Raw genomic sequence first — 22,192 nt, 5'->3', positions numbered from 1 at the left:
CTGCAACCGGGAACTCTAGCTATGCAAAATTCAATCTTATACAAGGTGCATGCCTTTAAGCAATCAATTCTCCCCACCTACATAAGAATAAAGTAAACAGTAGATACTTAGTTTTCAAACTTAAGTTTATGTGACTTTCAAACTTAAGACTATCATATAAGCAGTAAAAAATGTGAGCCATCTGAAGATTCAGATACATTATGAATATGATGAATTCAAATCATTACACCTGAATCAACAGAAACTGACCACGTTAAATACTTCTTATCCATGAAGAATGATGTCCCTGATTACACTAAAATATTACTGCAAGTAAGCTATTCATAATTTCTACTGAGCAAAATCCAAAATATTAAGTTACATGAGCCTTCAAGGGAACCTATCTATACTTGAATTGTGTATGGAGTCAGTACTCAAGCCCTCCTTGTACAATATGTCTCTTCCCATCATCATTTTTACTGGAAGATGCACTATAGTACTAAGCAGAGATGTGTCATGTCACAAAAGACTACAATAAACACCAAGAAAAAATACTCAAGTGTCAGTTAACAATATAACAAAATTGGGGTTGCATGGCCAATGGTGTCGGTACCCTTGCTGTATTTGTGGAGTTCGACTTTTCCAATCCCTATTAGAAATGGAATGTGAGCTTCATTCATATGAAGAGATAACTTATCTCAAAAGCAGATAAAATTAGCATTGGGAAAGAATCCTACTCCATTAGTTACCCATAAAACACAATAGAAAATGTGTTCTCAGTTTACTCCAAGAAAATCAGAGATACTTTTTGGGCACTAATGATTGTAACAATGATTCTGTGAATACTGAATTGTTAGCATTGGGGAAAGTTCTCTGTGTATCAGCTATTCAATGGTGGTGGCAAAGAGGAGACCAAGATGGAAGTGCCAACCCACCAGCAATATCCCAAACATGCACAACATCTATCTATCTAACACCTGTTCCCTTCTGGAACTCCTTCAAGAGGGTGGCCATGGCAATAAAGTCTCCATAACTACTGAACTGGAGCTCACAACATGCCAAGATTAAATGCTTGTACAGCAATAAATTAGTTTGATTTATCTTATCTTTTTTCTTTTCCTTTCCTTTATACTACCTATAAACTGATAGGACTAAAATATCTATTTGAGTTTTCTGATAACTCTCCAACCTGGGGACCCACCTAAATTTTATTGGCCCCTTATTATGGGCCAAAACACATACAATTCCTTTTATGTCTAATTTGAATTATTCACATATAGGAATGGGAAAACACAAAGTACTTTCACAAAAAGCTCTTACTTCAGAAAGCACATTTTCAACAAAAGAAAGACTATCTTTATCATCCTGAGACATTTTGCACGTTATAAAAATATACAAAAGTTATAAAAATATGATAAACACTTGTATTACAGAATGGATGTGAGTGGATGTGGCCTTTCTTTGTTTCCTGGTGCTAACTCAATGTCACAGTGGGTGGCAATGCTGTTTCCTGTAGGATGGGGTGATGCCGGGAAGGGATAAAGATGAGCAAGTATGAATATGTGCAGGTGTATATATGTATATGTAGGTGTATGTGTATGTACAGTATATGTATGTACTATCATTATTATCATCATCATACTGAGTCGCCATCTCCCGTGTCAGCGAGGAAGTGTAAGGAAACAGACAAGGAATGGCCCAACCCACCCACACATATATATACATAAACGCCCATACAAGCACATATACATACATACATTTACATATATATACATGTACATATTCATATTTGCTGCCTTCATAAACTCCCATCGCCACCCTGCCACACATGAAATAGCATTCCCCCCCTAGTAAGGCAGCGCTAGGAAAAGACAAAAAAAAGGCCACATTCGTTCATTCAGTCTCTAGCTGTCATGTGTAATGCACCAAAACCATTACATATGTATATGTATGTATGTGTACATATTCACATATATGTATGTATATATGTGTATAAGTGAATATATGTAAAGGTGAGTGGATGCATCTTTCTTCATCAATTTCCAGGCATTACCTTGCTAATGCAGGAAATGGCAATTAAGTATTATTTATTTATTTTGCTTTGTCACTGTCTCCCGCGTTTGCGAGGTAGCGCAAGGAAACAGACGAAAGAAATGGCCCAACCCACCCCCATACACAATGTATATACATACACGTCCATACACGCAAATATACATACCCATACATCTCAATGTACACATATATAAACACACACAGACGCATACATATATATCCATGCACAAAATTCACACTGTCTGTCTTTATTCATTCCCATCGCCACCTCGCCACACATGGAATACCATCCCCCTTCCCCCTCATGTGTGCGAGGCAGCACTAGGAAAAGACAACAAAGGCCCCATTCGTTCACACTTAGTCTCTAGCTGTCATGCAATAATGCCCGAAACCACAGCTCCCTTTCCACATCCAGGCCCCACACAACTTTCCATGGTTTACCCCAGACGCTTCACATGCCCTGATTCAATCCACTGACAGCACGTCAACCCCGGTATACCACATCGATCCAATTCAATCTATTCCTTGCCCGCCTTTCACCCTCCTGCATGTTCAGGCCCCGATCACTCAAAATCTTTTTCACTCCATCTTTCCACCTCCAATTTGGTCTCCCTCTTCTCCTCGTTCCCTCCACCTCCGACACATATATCCTCTTGGTCAATCTTTCCTCACTCATTCTCTCCATGTGCCCAAACCATTTCAAAACACCCTCTTCTGCTCTCTCAACCACGCTCTTTTTATTTCCACACATCTCTCTTACCCTTACATTACTTACTCGATCAAACCACCTCACACCACACATTGTCCTCAAACATCTCATTTCCAGCACATCCACCCTCCTGCGCACAACTCTATCCATAGCCCACGCCTCACAACCATACAACATTGTTGGAACCACTATTCCTTCAAACATACCCATTTTTGCTTTCCGAGATAATGTTCTCGACTTCCACACATTCTTCAAGGCTCCCAGGATTTTCGCCCCCTCCCCCACCCTAAGTATAATATAAAAAAAATAATATTTTGTAAAAAAGGCAGTTCAGTATTTGTATATTTGCAAAGAATATACAAATACCAATATCAATAAATAAAGATATACAACTTGATGAAAAACCTTAAGGGTGGCTTTTATTTGGTCCACCCTTTAAGATATGAAAGCACTGTCAGAATTGGTACTCATCTCATCAGACAAGAACTCATATTCAATGGTGTCACAAGTAGTTTCTTTAGTACCTTCACATTCATTAGCACTTATCATTCAGTGGGATGACAGAGCGTAGAAACAATTTATGAAAAGGTTAGAAATGCTACTCTCATAACAGTTCTTTCTTATGGCTGGGTCTGCAAAGGATTGTCAATAATGCTCGTGCTGCGATCTATTGACAGAAAATGTAACGAGGCTCATTCACAAGTGATTTCAGGTTTAGGAGAATAAGAACTCACGAAACATAAGTTTACATTAGATGATTCTTTTTGCCAAAAAATTTCAAAACAATTACATACTGGATAAAAAGGTGCTGTAAATGGACTGAACTAGGGCATATGAAGCAGCTGGAGGAAACCACATAAAGATTTGTGGAGCCTGGTTGTGCACAGGGGGCTGTGGTTTTGGCATAAAACAACAGAGCTAGAGAATGTGAGTGAGTGAATAAGACCATTTCTTTCACCTGTCTCGTGGCAATAATGAAATGACAAAATTTTAATATCTGTTATTGCCTTCCTAATAACTACAGAGTGAAGATGATAAACACCTGAGGCATTAGCAGCCATAGGCAATGTCCATTATTACCTTAAAGATAGGTTCATTGTAATCTTTCTTGCCTAACTTGTCCCTAAAACAGATTAGTTTCATTAACACTGTATACTTGTTCTGGGGTGAGGTCAAGCTCAATGAAACTCTTACTGAAGTCAATAACATGAGCTTGCTTGGCAGCACTATCTGCACTATATTTCTAAGAGTCTTTTAAGCAATATCAGCAATATCAGTTAGTGGTGTAGTCACACAATTCATTAATTTCCAAATGGTTATGAAATAATTTTGCCTTAGCCATAACCATTGGACCAAAATAAGCCTTGCCCACATCCACTGCTTCACTAACACTTTTGAGCTCAGCAAAACTTTGCTTAAATCACTTGTATGCAACTCTGCAAATGAGCATCAAGGCATACCTGACAAATATCCTGAAACCTTATAAGGTTATTCTTACATTTGCATAATTCATTCAAGTGCACACAACATTTCCAAATTGTTTTATCACCTATAGTTTCTCATCTAGGTATAACTAAACACATTTTCATTTAGAAGAAGCAAGCTTTTCACCAGAATACCCACTTGTTGATCTTTAAAGTTTCAAGAACGCTTTCTGAAGATAAAACGGGTGATGACAGCAGTGTGCTGACCAACATGAGGTATAACAAAAAACAAACATAGCTTGCACATCATGATATGACTCCATCCTTCCCTCCTTATGTGAGAAGGAAGGCATCATGCCAGAACACACAGCTGAGTCACTGTACCTAGAGACATTTGTTACCTTATGACACTAGATGCTAATGGTCATATCAAATAATGTCTATCTTGTAAGAATATAGTGTATACAGTATCCCTAAATCACTCATCTCATCTTATGTTTAAATATCAAGATGATTCATCATACCATCAGTATTCTATACAGGTTTCTTCTGTTGCTAGGCAGGAATGGGAGAAATTCAACTCTCCTCAAAACCCCTTCACTCACCATCGTAAGTGAAAATCTGTTGACTTCTCAGGTTATGTTGACTGTGACCTCACACAATATCTATCAGATGGTGAAGAAGGTAAATAACATGTGTAATGTGAAGAACTAAGTGATTAAGATAGTGAGTTTAGTGGGAGTAAGGGGGTAAGTTAGCACAGGACTCAACTATTAATGAGACTGGACTTTGTGTAGTCACAGAGACCAGTTTAAATGTTAAGTGCTCTAAATTTTCATGGATGAAATCTTGGGAGACAGAACTTTGGTAACAGATGACTGTAAAAAACTAGATTATCTAAGTACATTTTGACTAAGTATTACTTATAGAGTAGCAGGTTAAGCAATTCTACATATATTCAAGTTATTCACGACAAATTCTGTCCACATGTAAGAAATATTAGTGGAGTGTATTATAAAAATAGGACTTCCAAGTACTTCCATCTTATTTCAAGGTTAAGAAGGATCACCCCAACCATGCCAGCACACCATCATTCCACCCATTTTTAGTATATTCACTGTAATACAGTCTTTCTAAACAAATTCACATTAATCTCCATCATAGATATCCTTGTGCACAAATATATAATTATTAGAGTGTGATACACCTTCAAGAGAAAGAAAGAAACAAGACCTCCACATCCTTCCCTCTTATCTTGAGCCGTCAGATGTGTCAACCAAACCCCTTCCACTCACTTACTCATTGCTACACCAAACCATGGTTGTTTAATTTGTTTATGGATGGGGTAATTAGGGAGGTGAATGCAAGAGTTTTGGAGAGAGGGGCAAGTAAGCAGTCTGTTGTGGATGAGAGGGCTTGAGAAGTGAATCAGTTGTTGTTCGCCGATGATACAACATTGGTGGCTGATTCAGGTGAGAAACTGCAGAAGCTGGTGACTGAGTTTGGTAAAGTGTGTGAAAGAAGAAAGCTGAGAGTAAATGTGAATAAGAACAAGGTTATTAGCTTCAGTAGGGTTCAGGGAGTAGTCAACTGGAAGTAAGTTTGAATGGAGAAAAACTGGAGGAAGTGAAGTGTTTTAGATATCTAGGAGTGGATTTAGCAGTGGATGGAACCATGGAAGTTGAAGTGAGTCAAAGGGTGGGGGAGGGGGTGAAGGTTCTGGGAGCCTTGAAGAATGTGTGGAAGGCGAGAATGTTATCTCGGAGAGCAAAAATGGATATGTTTGAAGGAATAGTGGTTCCAACAATGTTATATGGTTGCGAGGCATGGGCTATAGATAGGGTTGTGCGGAGGAGGGTGGATGTATTGGAAATGAGATGTTTGACGACAATATGTGGTGTGAGGTGGTTTGATCAAGTAAGTAATGAAAGGGTAAGAGAGATGTGTGGTAATAAAAAGAGTGTGGTTAAGAAGGCAGAAGAGGGTGTAGTAAAATGGTTTGGTCACATGGAGAGAATGAGTGAGGAAAGACTGACAAAGGATATACGTGTCAGAAGCAGAGGGAACGAGGAGAAGTGGGAGACCAAATTGGAGGTGGAAGGATGGAGTGAAAAAGATTTTGAGTGGTTGGGGCCTCAACATAAAAGAGGGTGAAAGGCGTACAAGGAATAGAATGAATTGGAACGATGTGGTATAACGGGGTTGATGTGCTGTCAATGGATTGCACCAGGGCTTGTGAAGCGTCTGGGGTAAATCATGGAAAGTTTTGTGGGGCATAGATGTGGTAAGGGAGCTGTGGTTTTGGTGTATTACACATGACAGATAGAGACTGAGTGTGAACGAATGTGGCCATTGTTGTCTTTTCCTAATGCTACCTTGTGTGTGCGCAAGGGGAGGGGGGTGCCATTTCATGTGTGGTGGGGTGGCAACGGGAATGGATGAAGGCAGCAAGTATGAATGTGTACATGTGTATAAATGCATATGTCTGTGTATGTACATGTATATCTCTGGGGATAGGGGAGAAAGAACACTTCCCACGTATTCCCTGCATGTCGTAGAATGCGACTAAAAGGGGAGGGAGCGGGTGGCTGGAAATCCTCCCCTCTCGTTTTTTTTTTTAATTTTCCAAAAGAAGGAACAGAGAAGGGGGCCAAGTGAGGATCCCTCAAAGGCTGTCCTCTGTTCTTAACGCTACCTCACTAACACAGGAAATGGCGAATAGTATGAAAGAAAAGAAAGAAATGTATATGTATGTATATGTTGAAATGTATAAGTATGTATATGTGCGTGTGTGGACGCGTATGTATATATGAGTGTACGTGGGTGGGTTGGGCCATTCTTTTGTCTGTTTCCTTGCATTACCTCACTAACGCATGAGACAGCGACAAAGTATAATAAAAAATAAATAGATAACAATAATATCAATTTTGTTTTTTTTATTTCTGGTTGCCAATCTATCAGTCCAAAAATAAAAGAGAATATCTGACTTTTGTGCACTGTTTTCAAATTATTTTGTCATCTAGTGGTTCAAGACTGAGCATGGGATCAGATTTATATTCCTAATTGTTACTTTTTACTGCTGTACAGGGATACATATACATGAAAAGAACTTTATGTGACAGGGGTTCAAGATATGGAGGTATAAGACTTTTGGTTATCTGATATATGGTTCACTAGCTACCAGGTGTATCAGTTTAGCTGAAGGTACAAGAAGAGGCAGACCATCAAAGAAAAGGATAGAGCTGTGAGAGGTATGATGAGGGCAATATATATTTCAAATGAAGAGGCAACAGTAATTACTTGTGAATAAGTGTAAGAGAACCATTTCAAAAGTGAAAATAAGGTTTAATTAGAGAATTTAATCTCAAATGACAAATAAACTTAGCATGCAGAGTGAAAAAGTAAAAAACACCTGTAACTGTGTAGATGTCCATATTATGTTGAGCATACTGGATATATGTTAATTGCATGATTGAGATACATTAAAGGTTGCATGCACTTGATCTAGCCCACATAAATATGAATTGAGAAAAAGAGATATATAAATACATAAATGCATTCAAAAATACATAACTAATGATATACCTGTTCGCTTCATAATTATACACAGAAAGATTGCTTGAACTGAAATTTTTACGTGGGCTGGCTGTAGCATGCCCATGACGTTGGAGTGTTCCCTGACGAGACCCTGACTGATCTAAGCGGCCAGATCCATCACTTTCTAGGCTTGTTAAAGAAATGGAGTCACCACCACCTAAGCTGGCTATACTTGTCACTAACACACTACTGAAAAAAAATAAAAGATACTGAATTAAATAACCTTTCACTGGTTGGTAACAGAAGATGGACTGCCTCAAGCAGAGAAAATAAAAAACATTAGCAATTTCAAAAAATCATTTGAGATTTAACATGAGGAGGTCCAGTATGTTTGAGAATGAGTTTGAAAAGAGAGAACATGGAGGAAGTGGAGTGTTTGCAATACTGGGTGGTGGACATAGAAGCAGACAGAACAACAGTAATCACAACATGATCCAGCAACTACCGTATAAGATAAAGTTTTCATGCATCAGGTTTCATTTGAAAAACAAATCCAATCGCTTGCATATGGTGGAAATACTGTATGTTTAGCAGCAAAGTACAGTATTAGAAGTCAGATGATGTGATTTGCTGCATCAGTTACCTTGTGTTATCAAGATTGAAGAGATGCAACTTTTGCTTGCTGTCTGCAAGCTTTGTGATATTTTTTGCTATTCTTATTCCAGGTGATACTTTTCCTCACTAGTAACTAACCAAACAGTCCTTAAAAGCTTTCCTTGGAAGAAAGGCCTGTATTCTTGCTTGGAAGCAATAAAAGATGTTTCTGTGAGATTTCAAGCTAAACTGGGCCAAGATCACCGTCCACCTACATTGTTTCTTCCTTCTAACACCCTTACCTACCCAAAAAGCTGGGTCTGGTCACCCTAGAAACAAGGCCACAGATAACCTGAAGAAACACAAGTTAATGAACTTTTTCCTTAATAGTCTTCCCAGTTCAAAAACCCAGTTTTTTTTGGAAGGGATTGATCTTGGAAGAAAGGAAAAAAAAAGCCCAACCAGAACATCTTGAAATCTTGCTTGCAAACACATTTTCTTGCATCATTGCAAGAATATAGGCCTTTTCTTCCACAGACAACTTCTTGCAACTCATGGTTAGTTACTAGTAGAAAAAGTATCACCTGGAGCAGAAACAGCAAAAGTACCACTACAAAAAGGGAAATTGAGCAAAAATTGCATCCCTCCACTCTAAATGCCATGGGTAACTGAAAAGCTAAGTCATGTCATCTGACTTCAAAGACTGCACCATGCTACCTGACACATGATATACCACCATAAGGATCTGTTCTGCAAATAAACCAGACACATGAAAGCTTTATCTAAATGGTAACCATCCGATTCTTTCTGTGACAACTGTATGGGAACAGTATTCAATCACAGTGGGCATAGAGGCAAAGGTCACAGGTACACTGAGGAATGTGTAGAAAGAAAAGTAAAGATGGGTATGTTTCACAGTACAGCAGTCCCAGCGGTGTTGTATGGATATGAGTCATGGCTCCTAAAATACTAAAGAACAGAGAAGGGTGGAAGATTTGGAAATGAAATGCTTTAGATCAACATTTATTTTACATTCTTATTATACTTGATCGCCATTTCCCACACCAGCGAGGTAGTGCCACGAAACAGACGGAGAATGGCCCATCCACTCATATACACATTTATATACATAAACGCCCAAACACGCAAACACACATACATACACATATCAACATATACATACACAGATACAGACATACATAAATACACATGTCCATATTCATACTTGCTTGCCTTCATCCATTCTTGGTACTCTCTCTCTCTCAAAAAAAAAAAAAAAATTCTTCCTCTTCTTCAAGAGATCTCCCTTTCAAGTCCTTTAGCCTAAAACACTATTTTCAAATCTCACTTTGCTCTAACCTCTTTACCTTGCAATACTCACTTCTTGTTCTCCCATATCTTTCTAAAGTTGGCTGGCTACACTGACATTTGCACCTATGTTATAGCAATCTACCTCCCTATATCTAAAGTATCCTGTTAACAGTAACTTCCCATTTTCTTTTAAGGAGTGTCTCATTACCTCCCTCACCATCTTGACTACTGCTTTAATGTTATCAAAATACATCTGCTCTAGGTCACTTTATTTCCTTGGGGGATTGCAGACTAAGAACATCACCGTACACTTTCTTCCCATCATAATCTTACCTGTTAAGTACTGTTTGAATTTGGATTTTATACGTTTAGTACTACTTAAATTTGCTATCCACTGATATTTCCTGGAATTTAAAGGTATTCCTCATCAAGAGGACCAATCCTCCTATTCCTTTATCTTCTCTGTCCCTCCTTGCTATCATGTATCCCTCCAGGTATAATAGGTTATACTTTAACTCTTTTGCGAGTTTAGTCTCCACCTCTTAACTCTTTTGTGAGTTTAGTCTCCACCTCTCCAATGATGTAGGCTTACAATCTCTCTAACGTGATTTCTGAATTCTACTTTCTTAGCATTTGTCACTAGTCTGTCTTCATTACTATACAAAACCTTAAGTCTATGGCATTTGTTATCAATTAGTTCTATCCCCAATAATGTTCCCCCCTTAGCCTGATCTAATAAATTTCCTCTCATCTTTTAGCCTTTAGCCAGTTTTCTCATGTTCACTCTCTTAATATATGTGTGGCAGTAATGTGCTGATCCTGAAACCCTCTCAACATAGAAGGTATTGATTTATTAAATCCTCAAGAATATTATGGAACATATCAAAAATCAATTAAACAAAAATATATGAAATGACAGCCAGAGCACTACAACTATCTAATATATTACAAGGAGAAACAGGAAAAATGCATGGAACAACTACAGAAGCATTTAAAAGAAAACTTGACATTTGGTTGAAATCTATCCCATATGAACACAGAATAGATATCTATCTAATGCACGTGGCAGCTGAGAGGAAAAGTCAAATTCATCAAACAAAATGTATGGTGTGTGCTTCTCGCTTGCCCTGCCAAAATAGCAAAATCTTGATGCAGACACTCCTCAGTAGGTAGATACTCTTCTCTTGCTTTGTCACTCCAGACAAGCATTTGTTTGAATACCTCTCTTCTACCAAGTTTGCATGACTATTTCAGCACCTGCTGCCTATGTGTCTCCAAGTAAATTGTTACCTTTAGTGGCCTTATAGTTTCCTGCCAGCATGACTCTCTTCCCATACTTTCCTAAATTAGTGAATGCCTGTTCTATAACCTTGAGTAACCTTCTAACTTGGCCTGGTCCCTTCTGACTTGGTCCTGTTCCTTCATGTTTTTTCTTCCTTGAAGGATACTGTTAATCTTCCAGCCCAGAGATTATGATCTTGAGACGAATAACCTTCCCCCCACAACTTTCCTCATTTATGTGATGGGCCCATTTTTCTGTTATCTCCTGCAATCACACTGTATCCTCTTCTCTGTGAGCATGACTGATCATGTCAGGGATAATGTGAGAGAGCAGCACAGTTAAAAGCTGAGTGTGACTGAGGGACCTGAATAGGGTTAGCTGAAATGGTTTTGAGATATGGATGGGATGAGTGTAAAGAGACTGACTAAGAAGTTGTATGTGTCAGAAGAGGAAGGAGGAAAGGGAGATGAGAGAGAGATAGAAGGATGATGAAATGCTTTGAGTTACTGAGGTGTGAACATGCATGAAAGTATGAGAAGTGCATGGCACACAGCATACTAGCATGATGCAGTATACAGGGGAAGACATGCTGTAATAAGGTATTTGAAGTGGTCAGAGTACACCATGGAAAGGTCTTTGGAGCTTGGCTTTAGATTCAGGACCCTAGTCTTGGTGCATTATACATGACAACGTAAGAAATGATGTGAGCAAATGAGACAATTCCTCATCTGTTCTTAGTACTATAGTGCTATACAGGAAATGACAAACTAGTATGAAAAATCTTGTTTACATAAGTCTCAAGGTATAATAGTCAAAATTGCTGTATAGATGTGAGTCTTGGATCCTGGATGCCAAAAAAAAAAAAAAAAAAAAAAGTGGGGGGGGGGGGACATGTTGGAAATAAAATTTCTGAGGATGAAATATGATGTTACACAAGTTTATTGTGCAAGGAATGCTAATGTAAGAGAACCTACCTATACACATACAAGATTTTGCCTTGGTAGCACGGATAGTGCATTGTGCTCTGAGATGTAGTAGTGAGTCAGAATGACAGACCTGACAAGGGCGTGCTTATGTGGCTTGGATATAAGGAGACGATGATCAAAGAAAAACTAAGTGGATCTACATGTTAAAAGTGGAGGGGAGAAGGGAGATTAAGAAGAATGAGGAAAGGAAGAGTGAAAACTTTGGGGTATTGTTACCTGAACATGCAGGAGGATGACAGGCATGCATGGAACAGAATGAACTAAATCAATGTGGAAGGTCTTAAGAGTATATGGTGTGGGAGGTAAGCCGCTAGAAGCAGTGAATGGCTTTTCCCAAGGATGTAAGGCATGTGTACGAGTAAGAAGAGAGGAAAGTGACTGGTTTCCAGTAAAGGTCGGTCTGTGGCAGAGGTGTATGATATCTCTATGGTTGTTTAATTTGTTTATGGATGGGGTGGTTGGGGAGGTAAATGCAAGAATTTTGGAGAGAGGGGCAGGTATGCAGTCTGTTGGGATGAGAGGGCTTGGGAAGTGAGTCAGCCACTGTTCACCAATGATACAGCACTGTGGCTGATTCAAGTGAGAAACTGCAGAAGTTGGTGGTTGATTTTGGAAAAGTGTGTGAAAGGAGAATGTTGAGGGTAAATGTGAATAAGAGCACGGTTATTTGGTTTAGCTTGGTTGAGGGACAAGTTAGTTATGATGCGAGTTTGAATGGAGAAAAACTGGAGGAAAAGAAGTGTTTTAGATATCTGGGAGTGGACTTAGCAGTGAATGGAACCATGGAAGCGGAAGCGAGTCACAGGGTGGGAGAGGGGGTGATGAAGAATGTTTGAAAGGAGAGAACATTATCTTTGAGAGCAAAAATGAGCATGTTTGAAGCAATAGTAGTCCCAACAATATCATATGGTTGCGAGACATGGGATATAGATATGGTCGTATGGATGTATTGGAAATGAAATGTAAAGGACAATATGTGGTGTTAGGTGGTTTGACTAAGTAATGAAAGGGTGAGAGAGATGTGTGGAAATAAAAAGTGTGATTAACAGAGCAGAAGAGGGTGTGTTGAAATGGTTTGGACAGAGAGAAAATGAGTTTGAATGGAGAAAAACTGGAGGAAAAGAAGTGTTTTAGATATCTGGGAGTGGACTTAGCAGTGAATGGAACCATGGAAGCGGAAGCGAGTCACAGGGTGGGAGAGGGGGTGATGAAGAATGTTTGAAAGGAGAGAACATTATCTTTGAGAGCAAAAATGAGCATGTTTGAAGCAATAGTAGTCCCAACAATATCATATGGTTGCGAGACATGGGATATAGATATGGTCGTATGGATGTATTGGAAATGAAATGTAAAGGACAATATGTGGTGTTAGGTGGTTTGACTAAGTAATGAAAGGGTGAGAGAGATGTGTGGAAATAAAAAGTGTGATTAACAGAGCAGAAGAGGGTGTGTTGAAATGGTTTGGACAGAGAGAAAATGAGTGAGGAATGACTGACAAATAGGATATATGTGTCAGAGGTGCAGGGGACAAGTAATGGAAGACCAAATTAGAGGTGGAGGGATGGAGTGAAAAAGATTTTGAGCAATTGAGGCCTGAACATTCAGGAAGGTGAGAGGTTTGCAAGGAATACGGTGAATTGGAATGATTTGGTATACTGGGGTCGATGTGCTGTCAATGAACTGAACCTGGGCATGTGAAGCATCTGGGGTAAACCATGGAAAGGTCTGTGGGGCCTGGATGTGGATAGGAAGCTGTGGTTTCAGTGCATTACACATGACAGCTGGACTCTGAGTGTGAATAAATTTGGTATTTTTTATCTGTTTTCCTGGCGCTACCTTGCTGAAGCAGGGGGTAGCGATGCTGTTTCCTGTGGGGTGGGGTAGCGACAGGAATGGATGAAGGCAAGCAAGTATGAATATGTACATGTGTGTGTATGTATATGTCTGCATATGTGTATGTATATGTTGAGATGTATATGTATGTATATGTGCATAAGTGGGCATTTATGTATATATGTGTGTATATGAGTGGATGGGCCATTCTTTGTCTGTTTCCTGATGCTACCTCGCTGATGTGGGAAACAGCAATTATGAAAAATGAATAACATAATATATACATATATGTATTGTTGACTGGTTGGTAAGGTTATCTAATGTATGTATGACTCATGGTGAGGTGCCTGAGGATTGGCGGAATGCGTGCATAGTGCCATTGTACAAAGGCAAAGGGGATAAGAGTGAGTGCTCAAATTACAGAGGTATAAGTTTGTTGAGTATTCCTGGTAAATTATATGGGAGGGTATTGATTGAGAGGGTGAAGGCATGTACAGAGCATCAGATTGGGGAAGAGCAGTGTGGTTTCAGAAGTGGTAGAGGATGTGTGGATCAGGTGTTTGCTTTGAAGAATGTATGTGAGAAATACTTAGAAAAGCAAATGGATTTGTATGTAGCATTTATGGATCTGGAGCAGGCATATGATAGAGTTGATAGAGATGCTCTGTGGAAGGTATTAAGAATATATGGTGTGGGTGGCAAGTTGTTAGAAGCAGTGAAAAGTTTTTATCGAGGATGTAAGGCATGTGTACGTGTAGGAAGAGAGGAAAGTGATTGGTTCTCAGTGAATGTAGGTTTGCGGCAGGGGTGTGATGTCTCCATGGTTGTTTAATTTGTTTATGGATGGGGTTGTTAGGGAGGTGAATACAAGAGTTTTGGAAAGAGGGGCAAGAATGAAGTCTATTGTGGATGAGAGAGCTTGGGAAGTGAGTCAGTTGTTGTTCGCTGATGATACAGCGCTGGTGGCTGATTCATGTGAGAAACTGCAGAAGCTGGTAACTGAGTTTGGTAAAGTGTGTGAAAGAAGAAAGTTAAGAGTAAATGTGAATAAGAGCAAGTTTATCAGGTACAGTAGGGTTGAGGGTCAAGTCAATTGGGAGGTAAGTTTGAATGGAGAAAAACTGGAGGAAGTAAAGTGTTTTAGATATCTGGGAGTGGATCTGGCAGCGGATGGAACCATGGAAGCGGAAGTGAATCATAGGGTGGGGGAGGGGGCAAAAATCCTGGGAGCCTTGAAGAATGTGTGGAAGTCGAGAACATTATCTTGGAAAGCAAAAATGGGTATGTTTGAAGGAATTGTGGTCCCAACACTGTTGTATGGTTGCGAGGCGTGGGCAATGGATAGAGTTATGCGCAGGAGGGTGGATGTGCTGGAAATGAGATGTTTGAGGACAATGTGTGGTGTGAGGTGGTTTGATCGAGTAAGTAATGTATGGGTAAGAGAGATGTGTGGAAATAAAAAGAGCTTGGTTGAGAGAGCAGAAGACGGTGTTTTGAAATGGTTTGGGCACATGGAGAGAATGAGTGAGGAAAGATTGACCAAGAGGATATATGTGTCAGAGGTGGAGGGAACGAGGAGAAGTGGGAGACCAAATTGGAGGTGGAAAGATGGAGTGAAAAAGATTTTGAGTGATCGGGGCCTGAACATGCAGGTGGGTGAAAGGCGGGCAAGGAATAGAGTGAATTGGATCAATGTGGTATACCGGGGTTGACGTGCTGTCAGTGGATTGAAGCAAGGCATGTGAAGCGTCTGGGGTAAACCATGGAAAGCTGTGTAGGTATGTATATTTGCGTGTGTGGACGTGTGTATGTACATGTGTATGGGGGGGGGGGGGTTGGGCCATTTCTTTCGTCTGTTTCCTTGCGCTACCTCGCAAACGCGGGAGACAGCGGCAAAGTACAAAAAAAAAAAAAAAAAAAAAAAAAAAAATATATATATATATTATCCCTGGGGATAGGGGAGAAAGAATACTTCCCACGTATTCCCTGCGTGTTGTAGAAGGCGACTAAAAGGGAAGGGAGCGGGGGGCTGGAAATCCTTCCCTCTCGTTTTTCTTTTTTTTTTTCCAAGAGAAGGAACAGAGAAGGGGGTCAGGTGAGGATATTCCCTCAAAGGCCCAGTCTTCTGTTCTTAATGCTACCTCGCTATCGCAGGAAATGGCCAATAGTATGTAAGTAATATATATATATATAAATTTTCTATACATATTTGCCATTTCCCATGTTACCAAGGTAGCGTTAAGAACAGAAGACTGAGCCTTAGAAGGAATATCCTCAATTGGCCCCCCTCTCTGTTCCTTCTTTTGGAAAAGTTAAAACTGGAAGGGAGGTATTTCCAGCCCCCTGCTCCCTTTCCTTTTAGTTGCCTTCTATGACATGCAAGGAATACAGGGGTAGAATTCTTTCTCCCCTACCTCAGGGATACGCTATCCATTTTTACAGCACATATATTTGTGCAAAGACACTTCTAAGTTTGAATTGCAACTTATCTCTATACACATATAAATCTGGCTAAAATTTCACTTAAATCATATGTTTTCTTTGTTACATTCTATCTCATCTATGTCCTTAATAATATAAGATCCTGTTAACTTCATCATGAAGTTGGTTGCAAACCAAACGTTCATGCATAATACATGGCCCTTTTCAAAATCCACAAAAAACATTTGTTGAAATTATCACTTCATGTATTCAATCACCAAAATACCACACTAACTTGTTTGTATCAGAGGCAACAGTTCCCTCAGAATTGGCTGACTTCTTTTGTAGTTTGGTACGCTTGAGTGAGCCACACTGAGAACTGGCAGGAGAACTGCTATGTGAAGACGGACTAAGAGAACTGCTATCTGATCCAGGTGACTGTGAGAGATATCAAATCAAAGTAATCATCTATCAAGCTGACAAATATCATTAACAATCAAATATTTCATTTATGCTGAGATATGCCAAAGAAGTATGGAATGCATTAAAGACGAAAAATTATATGGAGTTTACCTGATGATTAACATACTCATGCCAAAGATTCCACCATTCCATATTAATGATGTACCAAAACTGGCCAATTGTAAGTGACTTAGTCTCTGCTCTCCGCAACCATCCTATTACAATCTCTCCTTCTTCTGCACGGCTGTTGGGCTTCAAGCCAAGTACAATATGGCAAACCTGGTAAAAATGAAAAGTTTTCCTTGACAAGCTATAAACAGATCTGTTCTGAGAAAAATATGCACGACCTTTATTATGCAGATTGCTGTTGCTTAGTGGAAAAAAAAATTCCCTACACAGAAATGAGCAAACTGACTGACTGTGACTGAAGAAAAGGCCAGCGGGTGTGAACTACTGTCTCAATGCTTATACTCTTTCAGTATACAACCTGAAAACTTTGATGGGGTCCCTAAGACAGAAGGTTAAAAAAAAATCTTATCTGGCAATAGGAAATACTTAAGGATCATACAAAAAAAAAAATACCACTCCTAGCACTATAAAGACATTGAGAGTTGGCAAACATCTGGAAACATGCCAATACAATGCCCATCCTGAAACATTCCATGCACTTTCTACTCCCAAACCCACCTGCCCTATATCTATGCAGTTGTCAAAATTCAAGCTCTTTGAAAACTGATCCACAACAGAGTCAACCAAAACATCCCACTCTCACTCCATGGCTTTGGACCTAATCATTCTTCTACCACACTGTAAACAATGCTCCCTTAACACATCCTGAAGGCTTGAAATAACCTAAACCTCCTCCAGCAAAGTATTAAGGAACAGATACCAACAAAGAATTATGCACCGGCAACCAGACACATCCCCACATGAAAGATACTCAACATTACACTCCACAACAGCCACAGAATATCAAAAGTCAACTTCATAACTAGCTGCCAGTTCAAACTCACTCAAAAAGGCACAAGTCAAGGAGTAGCTGTAAAGACCTTTGGGTCAACAGCAGCACACTTGTAATGGTGGTTTGTAGGGGTAATGGGCAAACTTTTTCTCATGCCTTCCTAGCAATGAAAGAGACCTCTATAAGCTACTAATTGTATGATAAGTCAATATCTAAAAAGAAGTCAGCATAGTCAAATCATAAATGATGTTGGCTAAGTGTAAGGGATAATATCCAACTGTTTAACTTCTACCATAAAATATGTATCTGTGGTTTCTATGTCCAAAAAATCATATATCTGTGTAACACAACAGAAAACTTCAGCAATCTGGTATGGTCTCAGTCCTAAGCATGCCAGGTCATCAAGTTTATGCCTGCATTCTCAAACAATCTCAGATTTTCCATATTACGAAAAATCCTACTTTCTGGAAGAAACACCCATGAGTAAGTGATCTGGCCCAGCAATTCCTCATTCTGAATCTCCCATAAAAAAAAATATCTTCAAAATCAGCAAAGAGTGCACACTCTAATGCTGTCAATCTGGTTAATAAGGCTGAAATTTATAAGGCAAAAATTTGTAATAATATCCATGACCTCACTAACGACCAAGAAACAGTGATCAAGTATGAAGAAAAAATGCTTAGCCACATAGCTTCACTCTGAACTGTCAAGTCTTCTTGCCTTACTTTCATTTTAGACCGTCTGCACTTTTGAATGAATAGGTATATGCCAATCAGTGTCCGCTGCTACAGGTAATGACTAGTCCCAGCCTGACGTGTGGCCAGCATCACACTAATGCCCACAATTCATAATGACAATAACTTCCTTCAAATCTAACTTTCGGTCCTCAAATTTCTCTACATGCTATCACAACTACTTCCACTGTTATCAATTCTAATTTCTGGTTTACATTTGCTTATCCAAAATCAAGATACCTAGAATAATTCTAAAAATAAAGCAAACAAAATATCATATTGAGGCAGCTGACTCTATGGGTGTCTCCAAGTACTCCGGTTCTCAAGATATAAAAAAGTGATTAAAACCTAATTCATGAAAACCAACATTAAAAACAATAATACCCATCTGGCCTGTACTCTGAAAGCCAGAAACAGATGCAAGGGCACAGCAAACTGATGCTACACATGTTCTAACAGTACCAGTAAGTAAGAGTAATTAATGTTAATAAGTGACTGCTATGACCATCTCATCTTCAAGCCACAGTCATAGGCCTGGAAATGCTGCTGTAATGTCAATGAGTATATGCCAATTTCATGCTATATAATGGTCAAAGGGGATGAATCCTAAAGTACTATACTTCTTTTTCTGGGTAAATTAATGTTTAAACATGATATTGAGCAGATGATCTAAGTGTAATGACAAGCACTTAAAGCTAAAATAAAATGCTCAAACAAAGAAGAACTGCTTGTCTATCCCTAAAGAGCATGATCTAAGTCATCAATAAAATCACAAAAAAACTGACCTGGAATATGATATCGAGTAATGCTGTGGAAAGTGGATTGTGCAGTGTCCACATAAGATATTCTTCTTGTGTGACGAATCCTGAGTTGTTTGGGTCATGATTTTCTAACAACTCCTTTACTAGTCTTTGCACACACTCAGGAGAAACACCCAAACACACATCATCTGTTTAAACAAGACCATTATCAGTACCAGACTCATAAAAAAAAATTTTCTTATATACATCTTGTGTGATGAATCCCGAGTTGTTTGGGTCATGGTTTTCTAATGACTCCTTTATCAGTCTTTACACAAACTCAGGAGATGCTCCTAATCACACTCATACTCATAAAAAAACGAGTTTAATATTTTGCTTACTAAAATTTTAGAGAGAAGACGTAGGACCTCATGAGGGAAAATTTAATTTAAGAGCAACTTTAAGGTTTTGTCTGATTCCAAAATCCAGGGAACAACTGGTATAATCATAGAAACCATTACAGTAGACAAATTCCTCATGATTCACATTATCCTTTCCCTCATACCATTATGCCAACAAAGCTCTCTCTAAAACCATTATGCCACCTTGGCTTTTTCTAATACCATTATGCTAACTAGGCTCTCCCTAATACCATCAAGCCAACTAGGCAGCTTTCCCTATTACCCTTTGCTTTCTCTAATACCATCATGCCAACCATGGTTTTCCTTATACCATTATAACAACTTCGTTTTCCTTAATACTAACATAAATACTAGGTTTTCCCTAATCCCATCATACCACCTACAGAAGTCTGTGACTGCAAATCTGGTTTGCATACATATACCATAGCCACTAGCAAGATTTACATCTGAGGGTGACCTGCCTAACCCCCAAGACTTGATTATCATTAATAATAATAATAACAGTGTCTACCAAATAAAAATAAAAAGACGTTTTGGAAGGAGGTAAATAAAGTACGTAAGACAAGGGAACAAATGGGAACTTCAGTGAAGAGCGCTAATGGGGAGGTGATAACAAGTAGTGGTGATGTGAGAAGGAGATGGAGTGAGTATTTTGAAGGTTTGTTGAATGTGTTTGATGATAAAGTGGCAGATATATGGTGTTTTGGTTGAGGTGGTGTGCAAAGTGAGAGGTTTAGGGAAAATGATTTGATAAACAGAGAAGAGGTAGTAAATGCTTTGCGGAAGATGAAAGCCGGCAAGGCAGCGGGTTTGGATGGGATTGCAGTGGAATTTATCAAAAAAGGGGGTGACTGTATTGTTGACTGGTTGGTAAGGTTATTTAATGTATGTATGATTCATGGTGAGGTGCCTGAGGATTGGAGAAATGCTTGCATAGTACCACTGTACAAAGGCAAAGGGGATAAGAGTGAGTGCTCAAATTACAGAGGTATAAGTTTGTTGAGTATTCCTGGGAAATCATATGGGAGGATATTGATTGAGAGGGTGAAGGCATGTACAGAGCATCAGATTGGGGAAGAGCAATGTGGTTTCAGAAGTGGTAGAGGATGTGTGGATCAGGTGTTTGCTCTGAAGAATGTATGTGAGAAATACTTAAAAAAGCAAATGGATTTGTATGTAGCATTTATGGATCTGGAGAAGACATATGATAAGAGTTGATGGAGGTGCTCTGTGAAAGGTATTAAGAATATATGGTGTGGGGGGGGAAGTTGTTAGAAGCAGTGAAAAGTTTTTATCGAGGATGTAAGGCATGTATACATGTAGGAAGAGAGGAAAGTGATTGGTTCTCAGTGAATGTTGGTTTGCAGCAGGGGTGTGTGATGTCTCCATGGTTGTTTAATTTGTTTATGGATGGGGTTGTTAGGGAGGTGAATGAAAGAGTTTTGGAAAGAGGGGCAAGTATGCAGTCTGTTGTGGATGAGAGAGCTTGGGAAGTGAGTCAGTTGTTGTTCGCTGATGATACAGCGCTGGTGGCTGATTCGTGTGAGAAACTGCAGGAGCTGGTGACTGAGTTTGGTAAAGTGTGTGAAAGAAGAAAGATGAGAGTAAATGTGAATAAGAGCAAGGTTATTAGGTACAATAGAGTTGAGGGACAAGTCAATTGGGAGGTAAGTTTGAATGGAGAAAAACTGAAGGAAGTGAAGTGTTTTAGATATCTGGGAGTGGATTTGGCAGTGGATGGAACCAGGGAAGCGGAGGTGGGTCACAGGATGGGAGAGGGGGCGAAGGTTCTGGGAGTGTTGATGAATGTGTGGAAGGCAAGAACATTATCTTGGAAAGCAAAAATGGGTATGTTTGAAGGAATAGTGGTTCCAACAATGTTATATGGTTGTGAGGCAGAGGGTAAAGATAGGGTTGTGCGGAAGAGGGTGGATGTGCTGGAAATGAGATGTTTGAGGACAATATGTGGTATGAAGTGGTTTGATCGAGTAAGTAATGAAAGGGTAAGAGAGATGTGTAGTAACAAAAAGAGTGTGGTTGAGAGAGCAGAAGGGGGTGTATTAAAATGGTTTGGTCACATGAAGAGAATGAGTGAGGAAAGATTGACAAAGAGGATATATGTGTCAGAGGTGGAGGGAACTAGGAGATGTGGGAGACCGAATTGGAGGTGGAAGGATGGAGTGAAAAAGATTCTGAGCAATCGGGGCCTGAATATGCAGGAGGGTATAAAGCATGCAAGGAATATAGTAAATTGGAATGATGTGGTATACTGAGGTTGACGTGCTGTCAGTGGATTGAACCAGGGCATGTGAAGCGTCTGGGGTAAACCATGGAAAGTTGTGTGGGGCCTGGATGTGGAAAGGGAGCTGTGGTTTCGGGCATTATTGCATGACAGCTAGAGACTGAGTGTGAATGAATGGGGCCTTTGTTGTCTTTTCTTAGCGCTACCTTGCACACATAAGGGGGGAGGGGGATGGTATTCCATGTGTGACGAGGTGGCGATGGGAATGAATAAAGGCAGACAGTGTGAATTGGGTGCATGGGTATATATGTATGTGTCTGTGTGTGTATATATATGTGTACATTGGGATGTATAGGTGTGTATATTTGCGTGTGTGGACGTGTATGTATATACATGTGTATGGGGGTGGGTTGGGCCATTTCTTTCGTCTGTTTCCTTGCGCTACCTCGCAAACGCGGGAGACAGCGACAAAGCAAAATAAATAAATATAAAATCTTTAACTA

General features: G+C 39.5%; 1 protein-coding gene across 3 annotated transcripts in view; it reads right to left on the bottom strand.

Annotated features, from left to right (window-relative positions):
* Usp32 (Ubiquitin specific protease 32) overlaps nucleotides 1-22,192 on the bottom strand; it is a 125,106-nt gene that overhangs the window by 71,383 nt on the left and 31,531 nt on the right. Inside the window, exons 8-11 of one of the 3 annotated variants that reach the window (XM_071695365.1) lie at nucleotides 19,071-19,234; nucleotides 16,702-16,869; nucleotides 16,424-16,566; nucleotides 7,750-7,950 (exon numbers count right to left, since the gene is read on the bottom strand). In XM_071695365.1, coding sequence (XP_071551466.1) covers nucleotides 7,750-7,950; nucleotides 16,424-16,566; nucleotides 16,702-16,869; nucleotides 19,071-19,234 — 676 coding nt within the window. The remainder of the gene's footprint in view (nucleotides 1-7,749; nucleotides 7,951-16,423; nucleotides 16,567-16,701; nucleotides 16,870-19,070; nucleotides 19,235-22,192) is intronic. The other 2 variants (XM_071695366.1, XM_071695367.1) reach the window with 2 other exon arrangements.

The sequence above is a fragment of the Panulirus ornatus genome, chromosome 58, assembly GCF_036320965.1.
Source record: "Panulirus ornatus isolate Po-2019 chromosome 58, ASM3632096v1, whole genome shotgun sequence".
Classification (NCBI taxonomy): Eukaryota; Metazoa; Arthropoda; class Malacostraca; order Decapoda; family Palinuridae; genus Panulirus; species Panulirus ornatus.
This window is presented reverse-complemented; position numbering and strand designations above follow the sequence as displayed.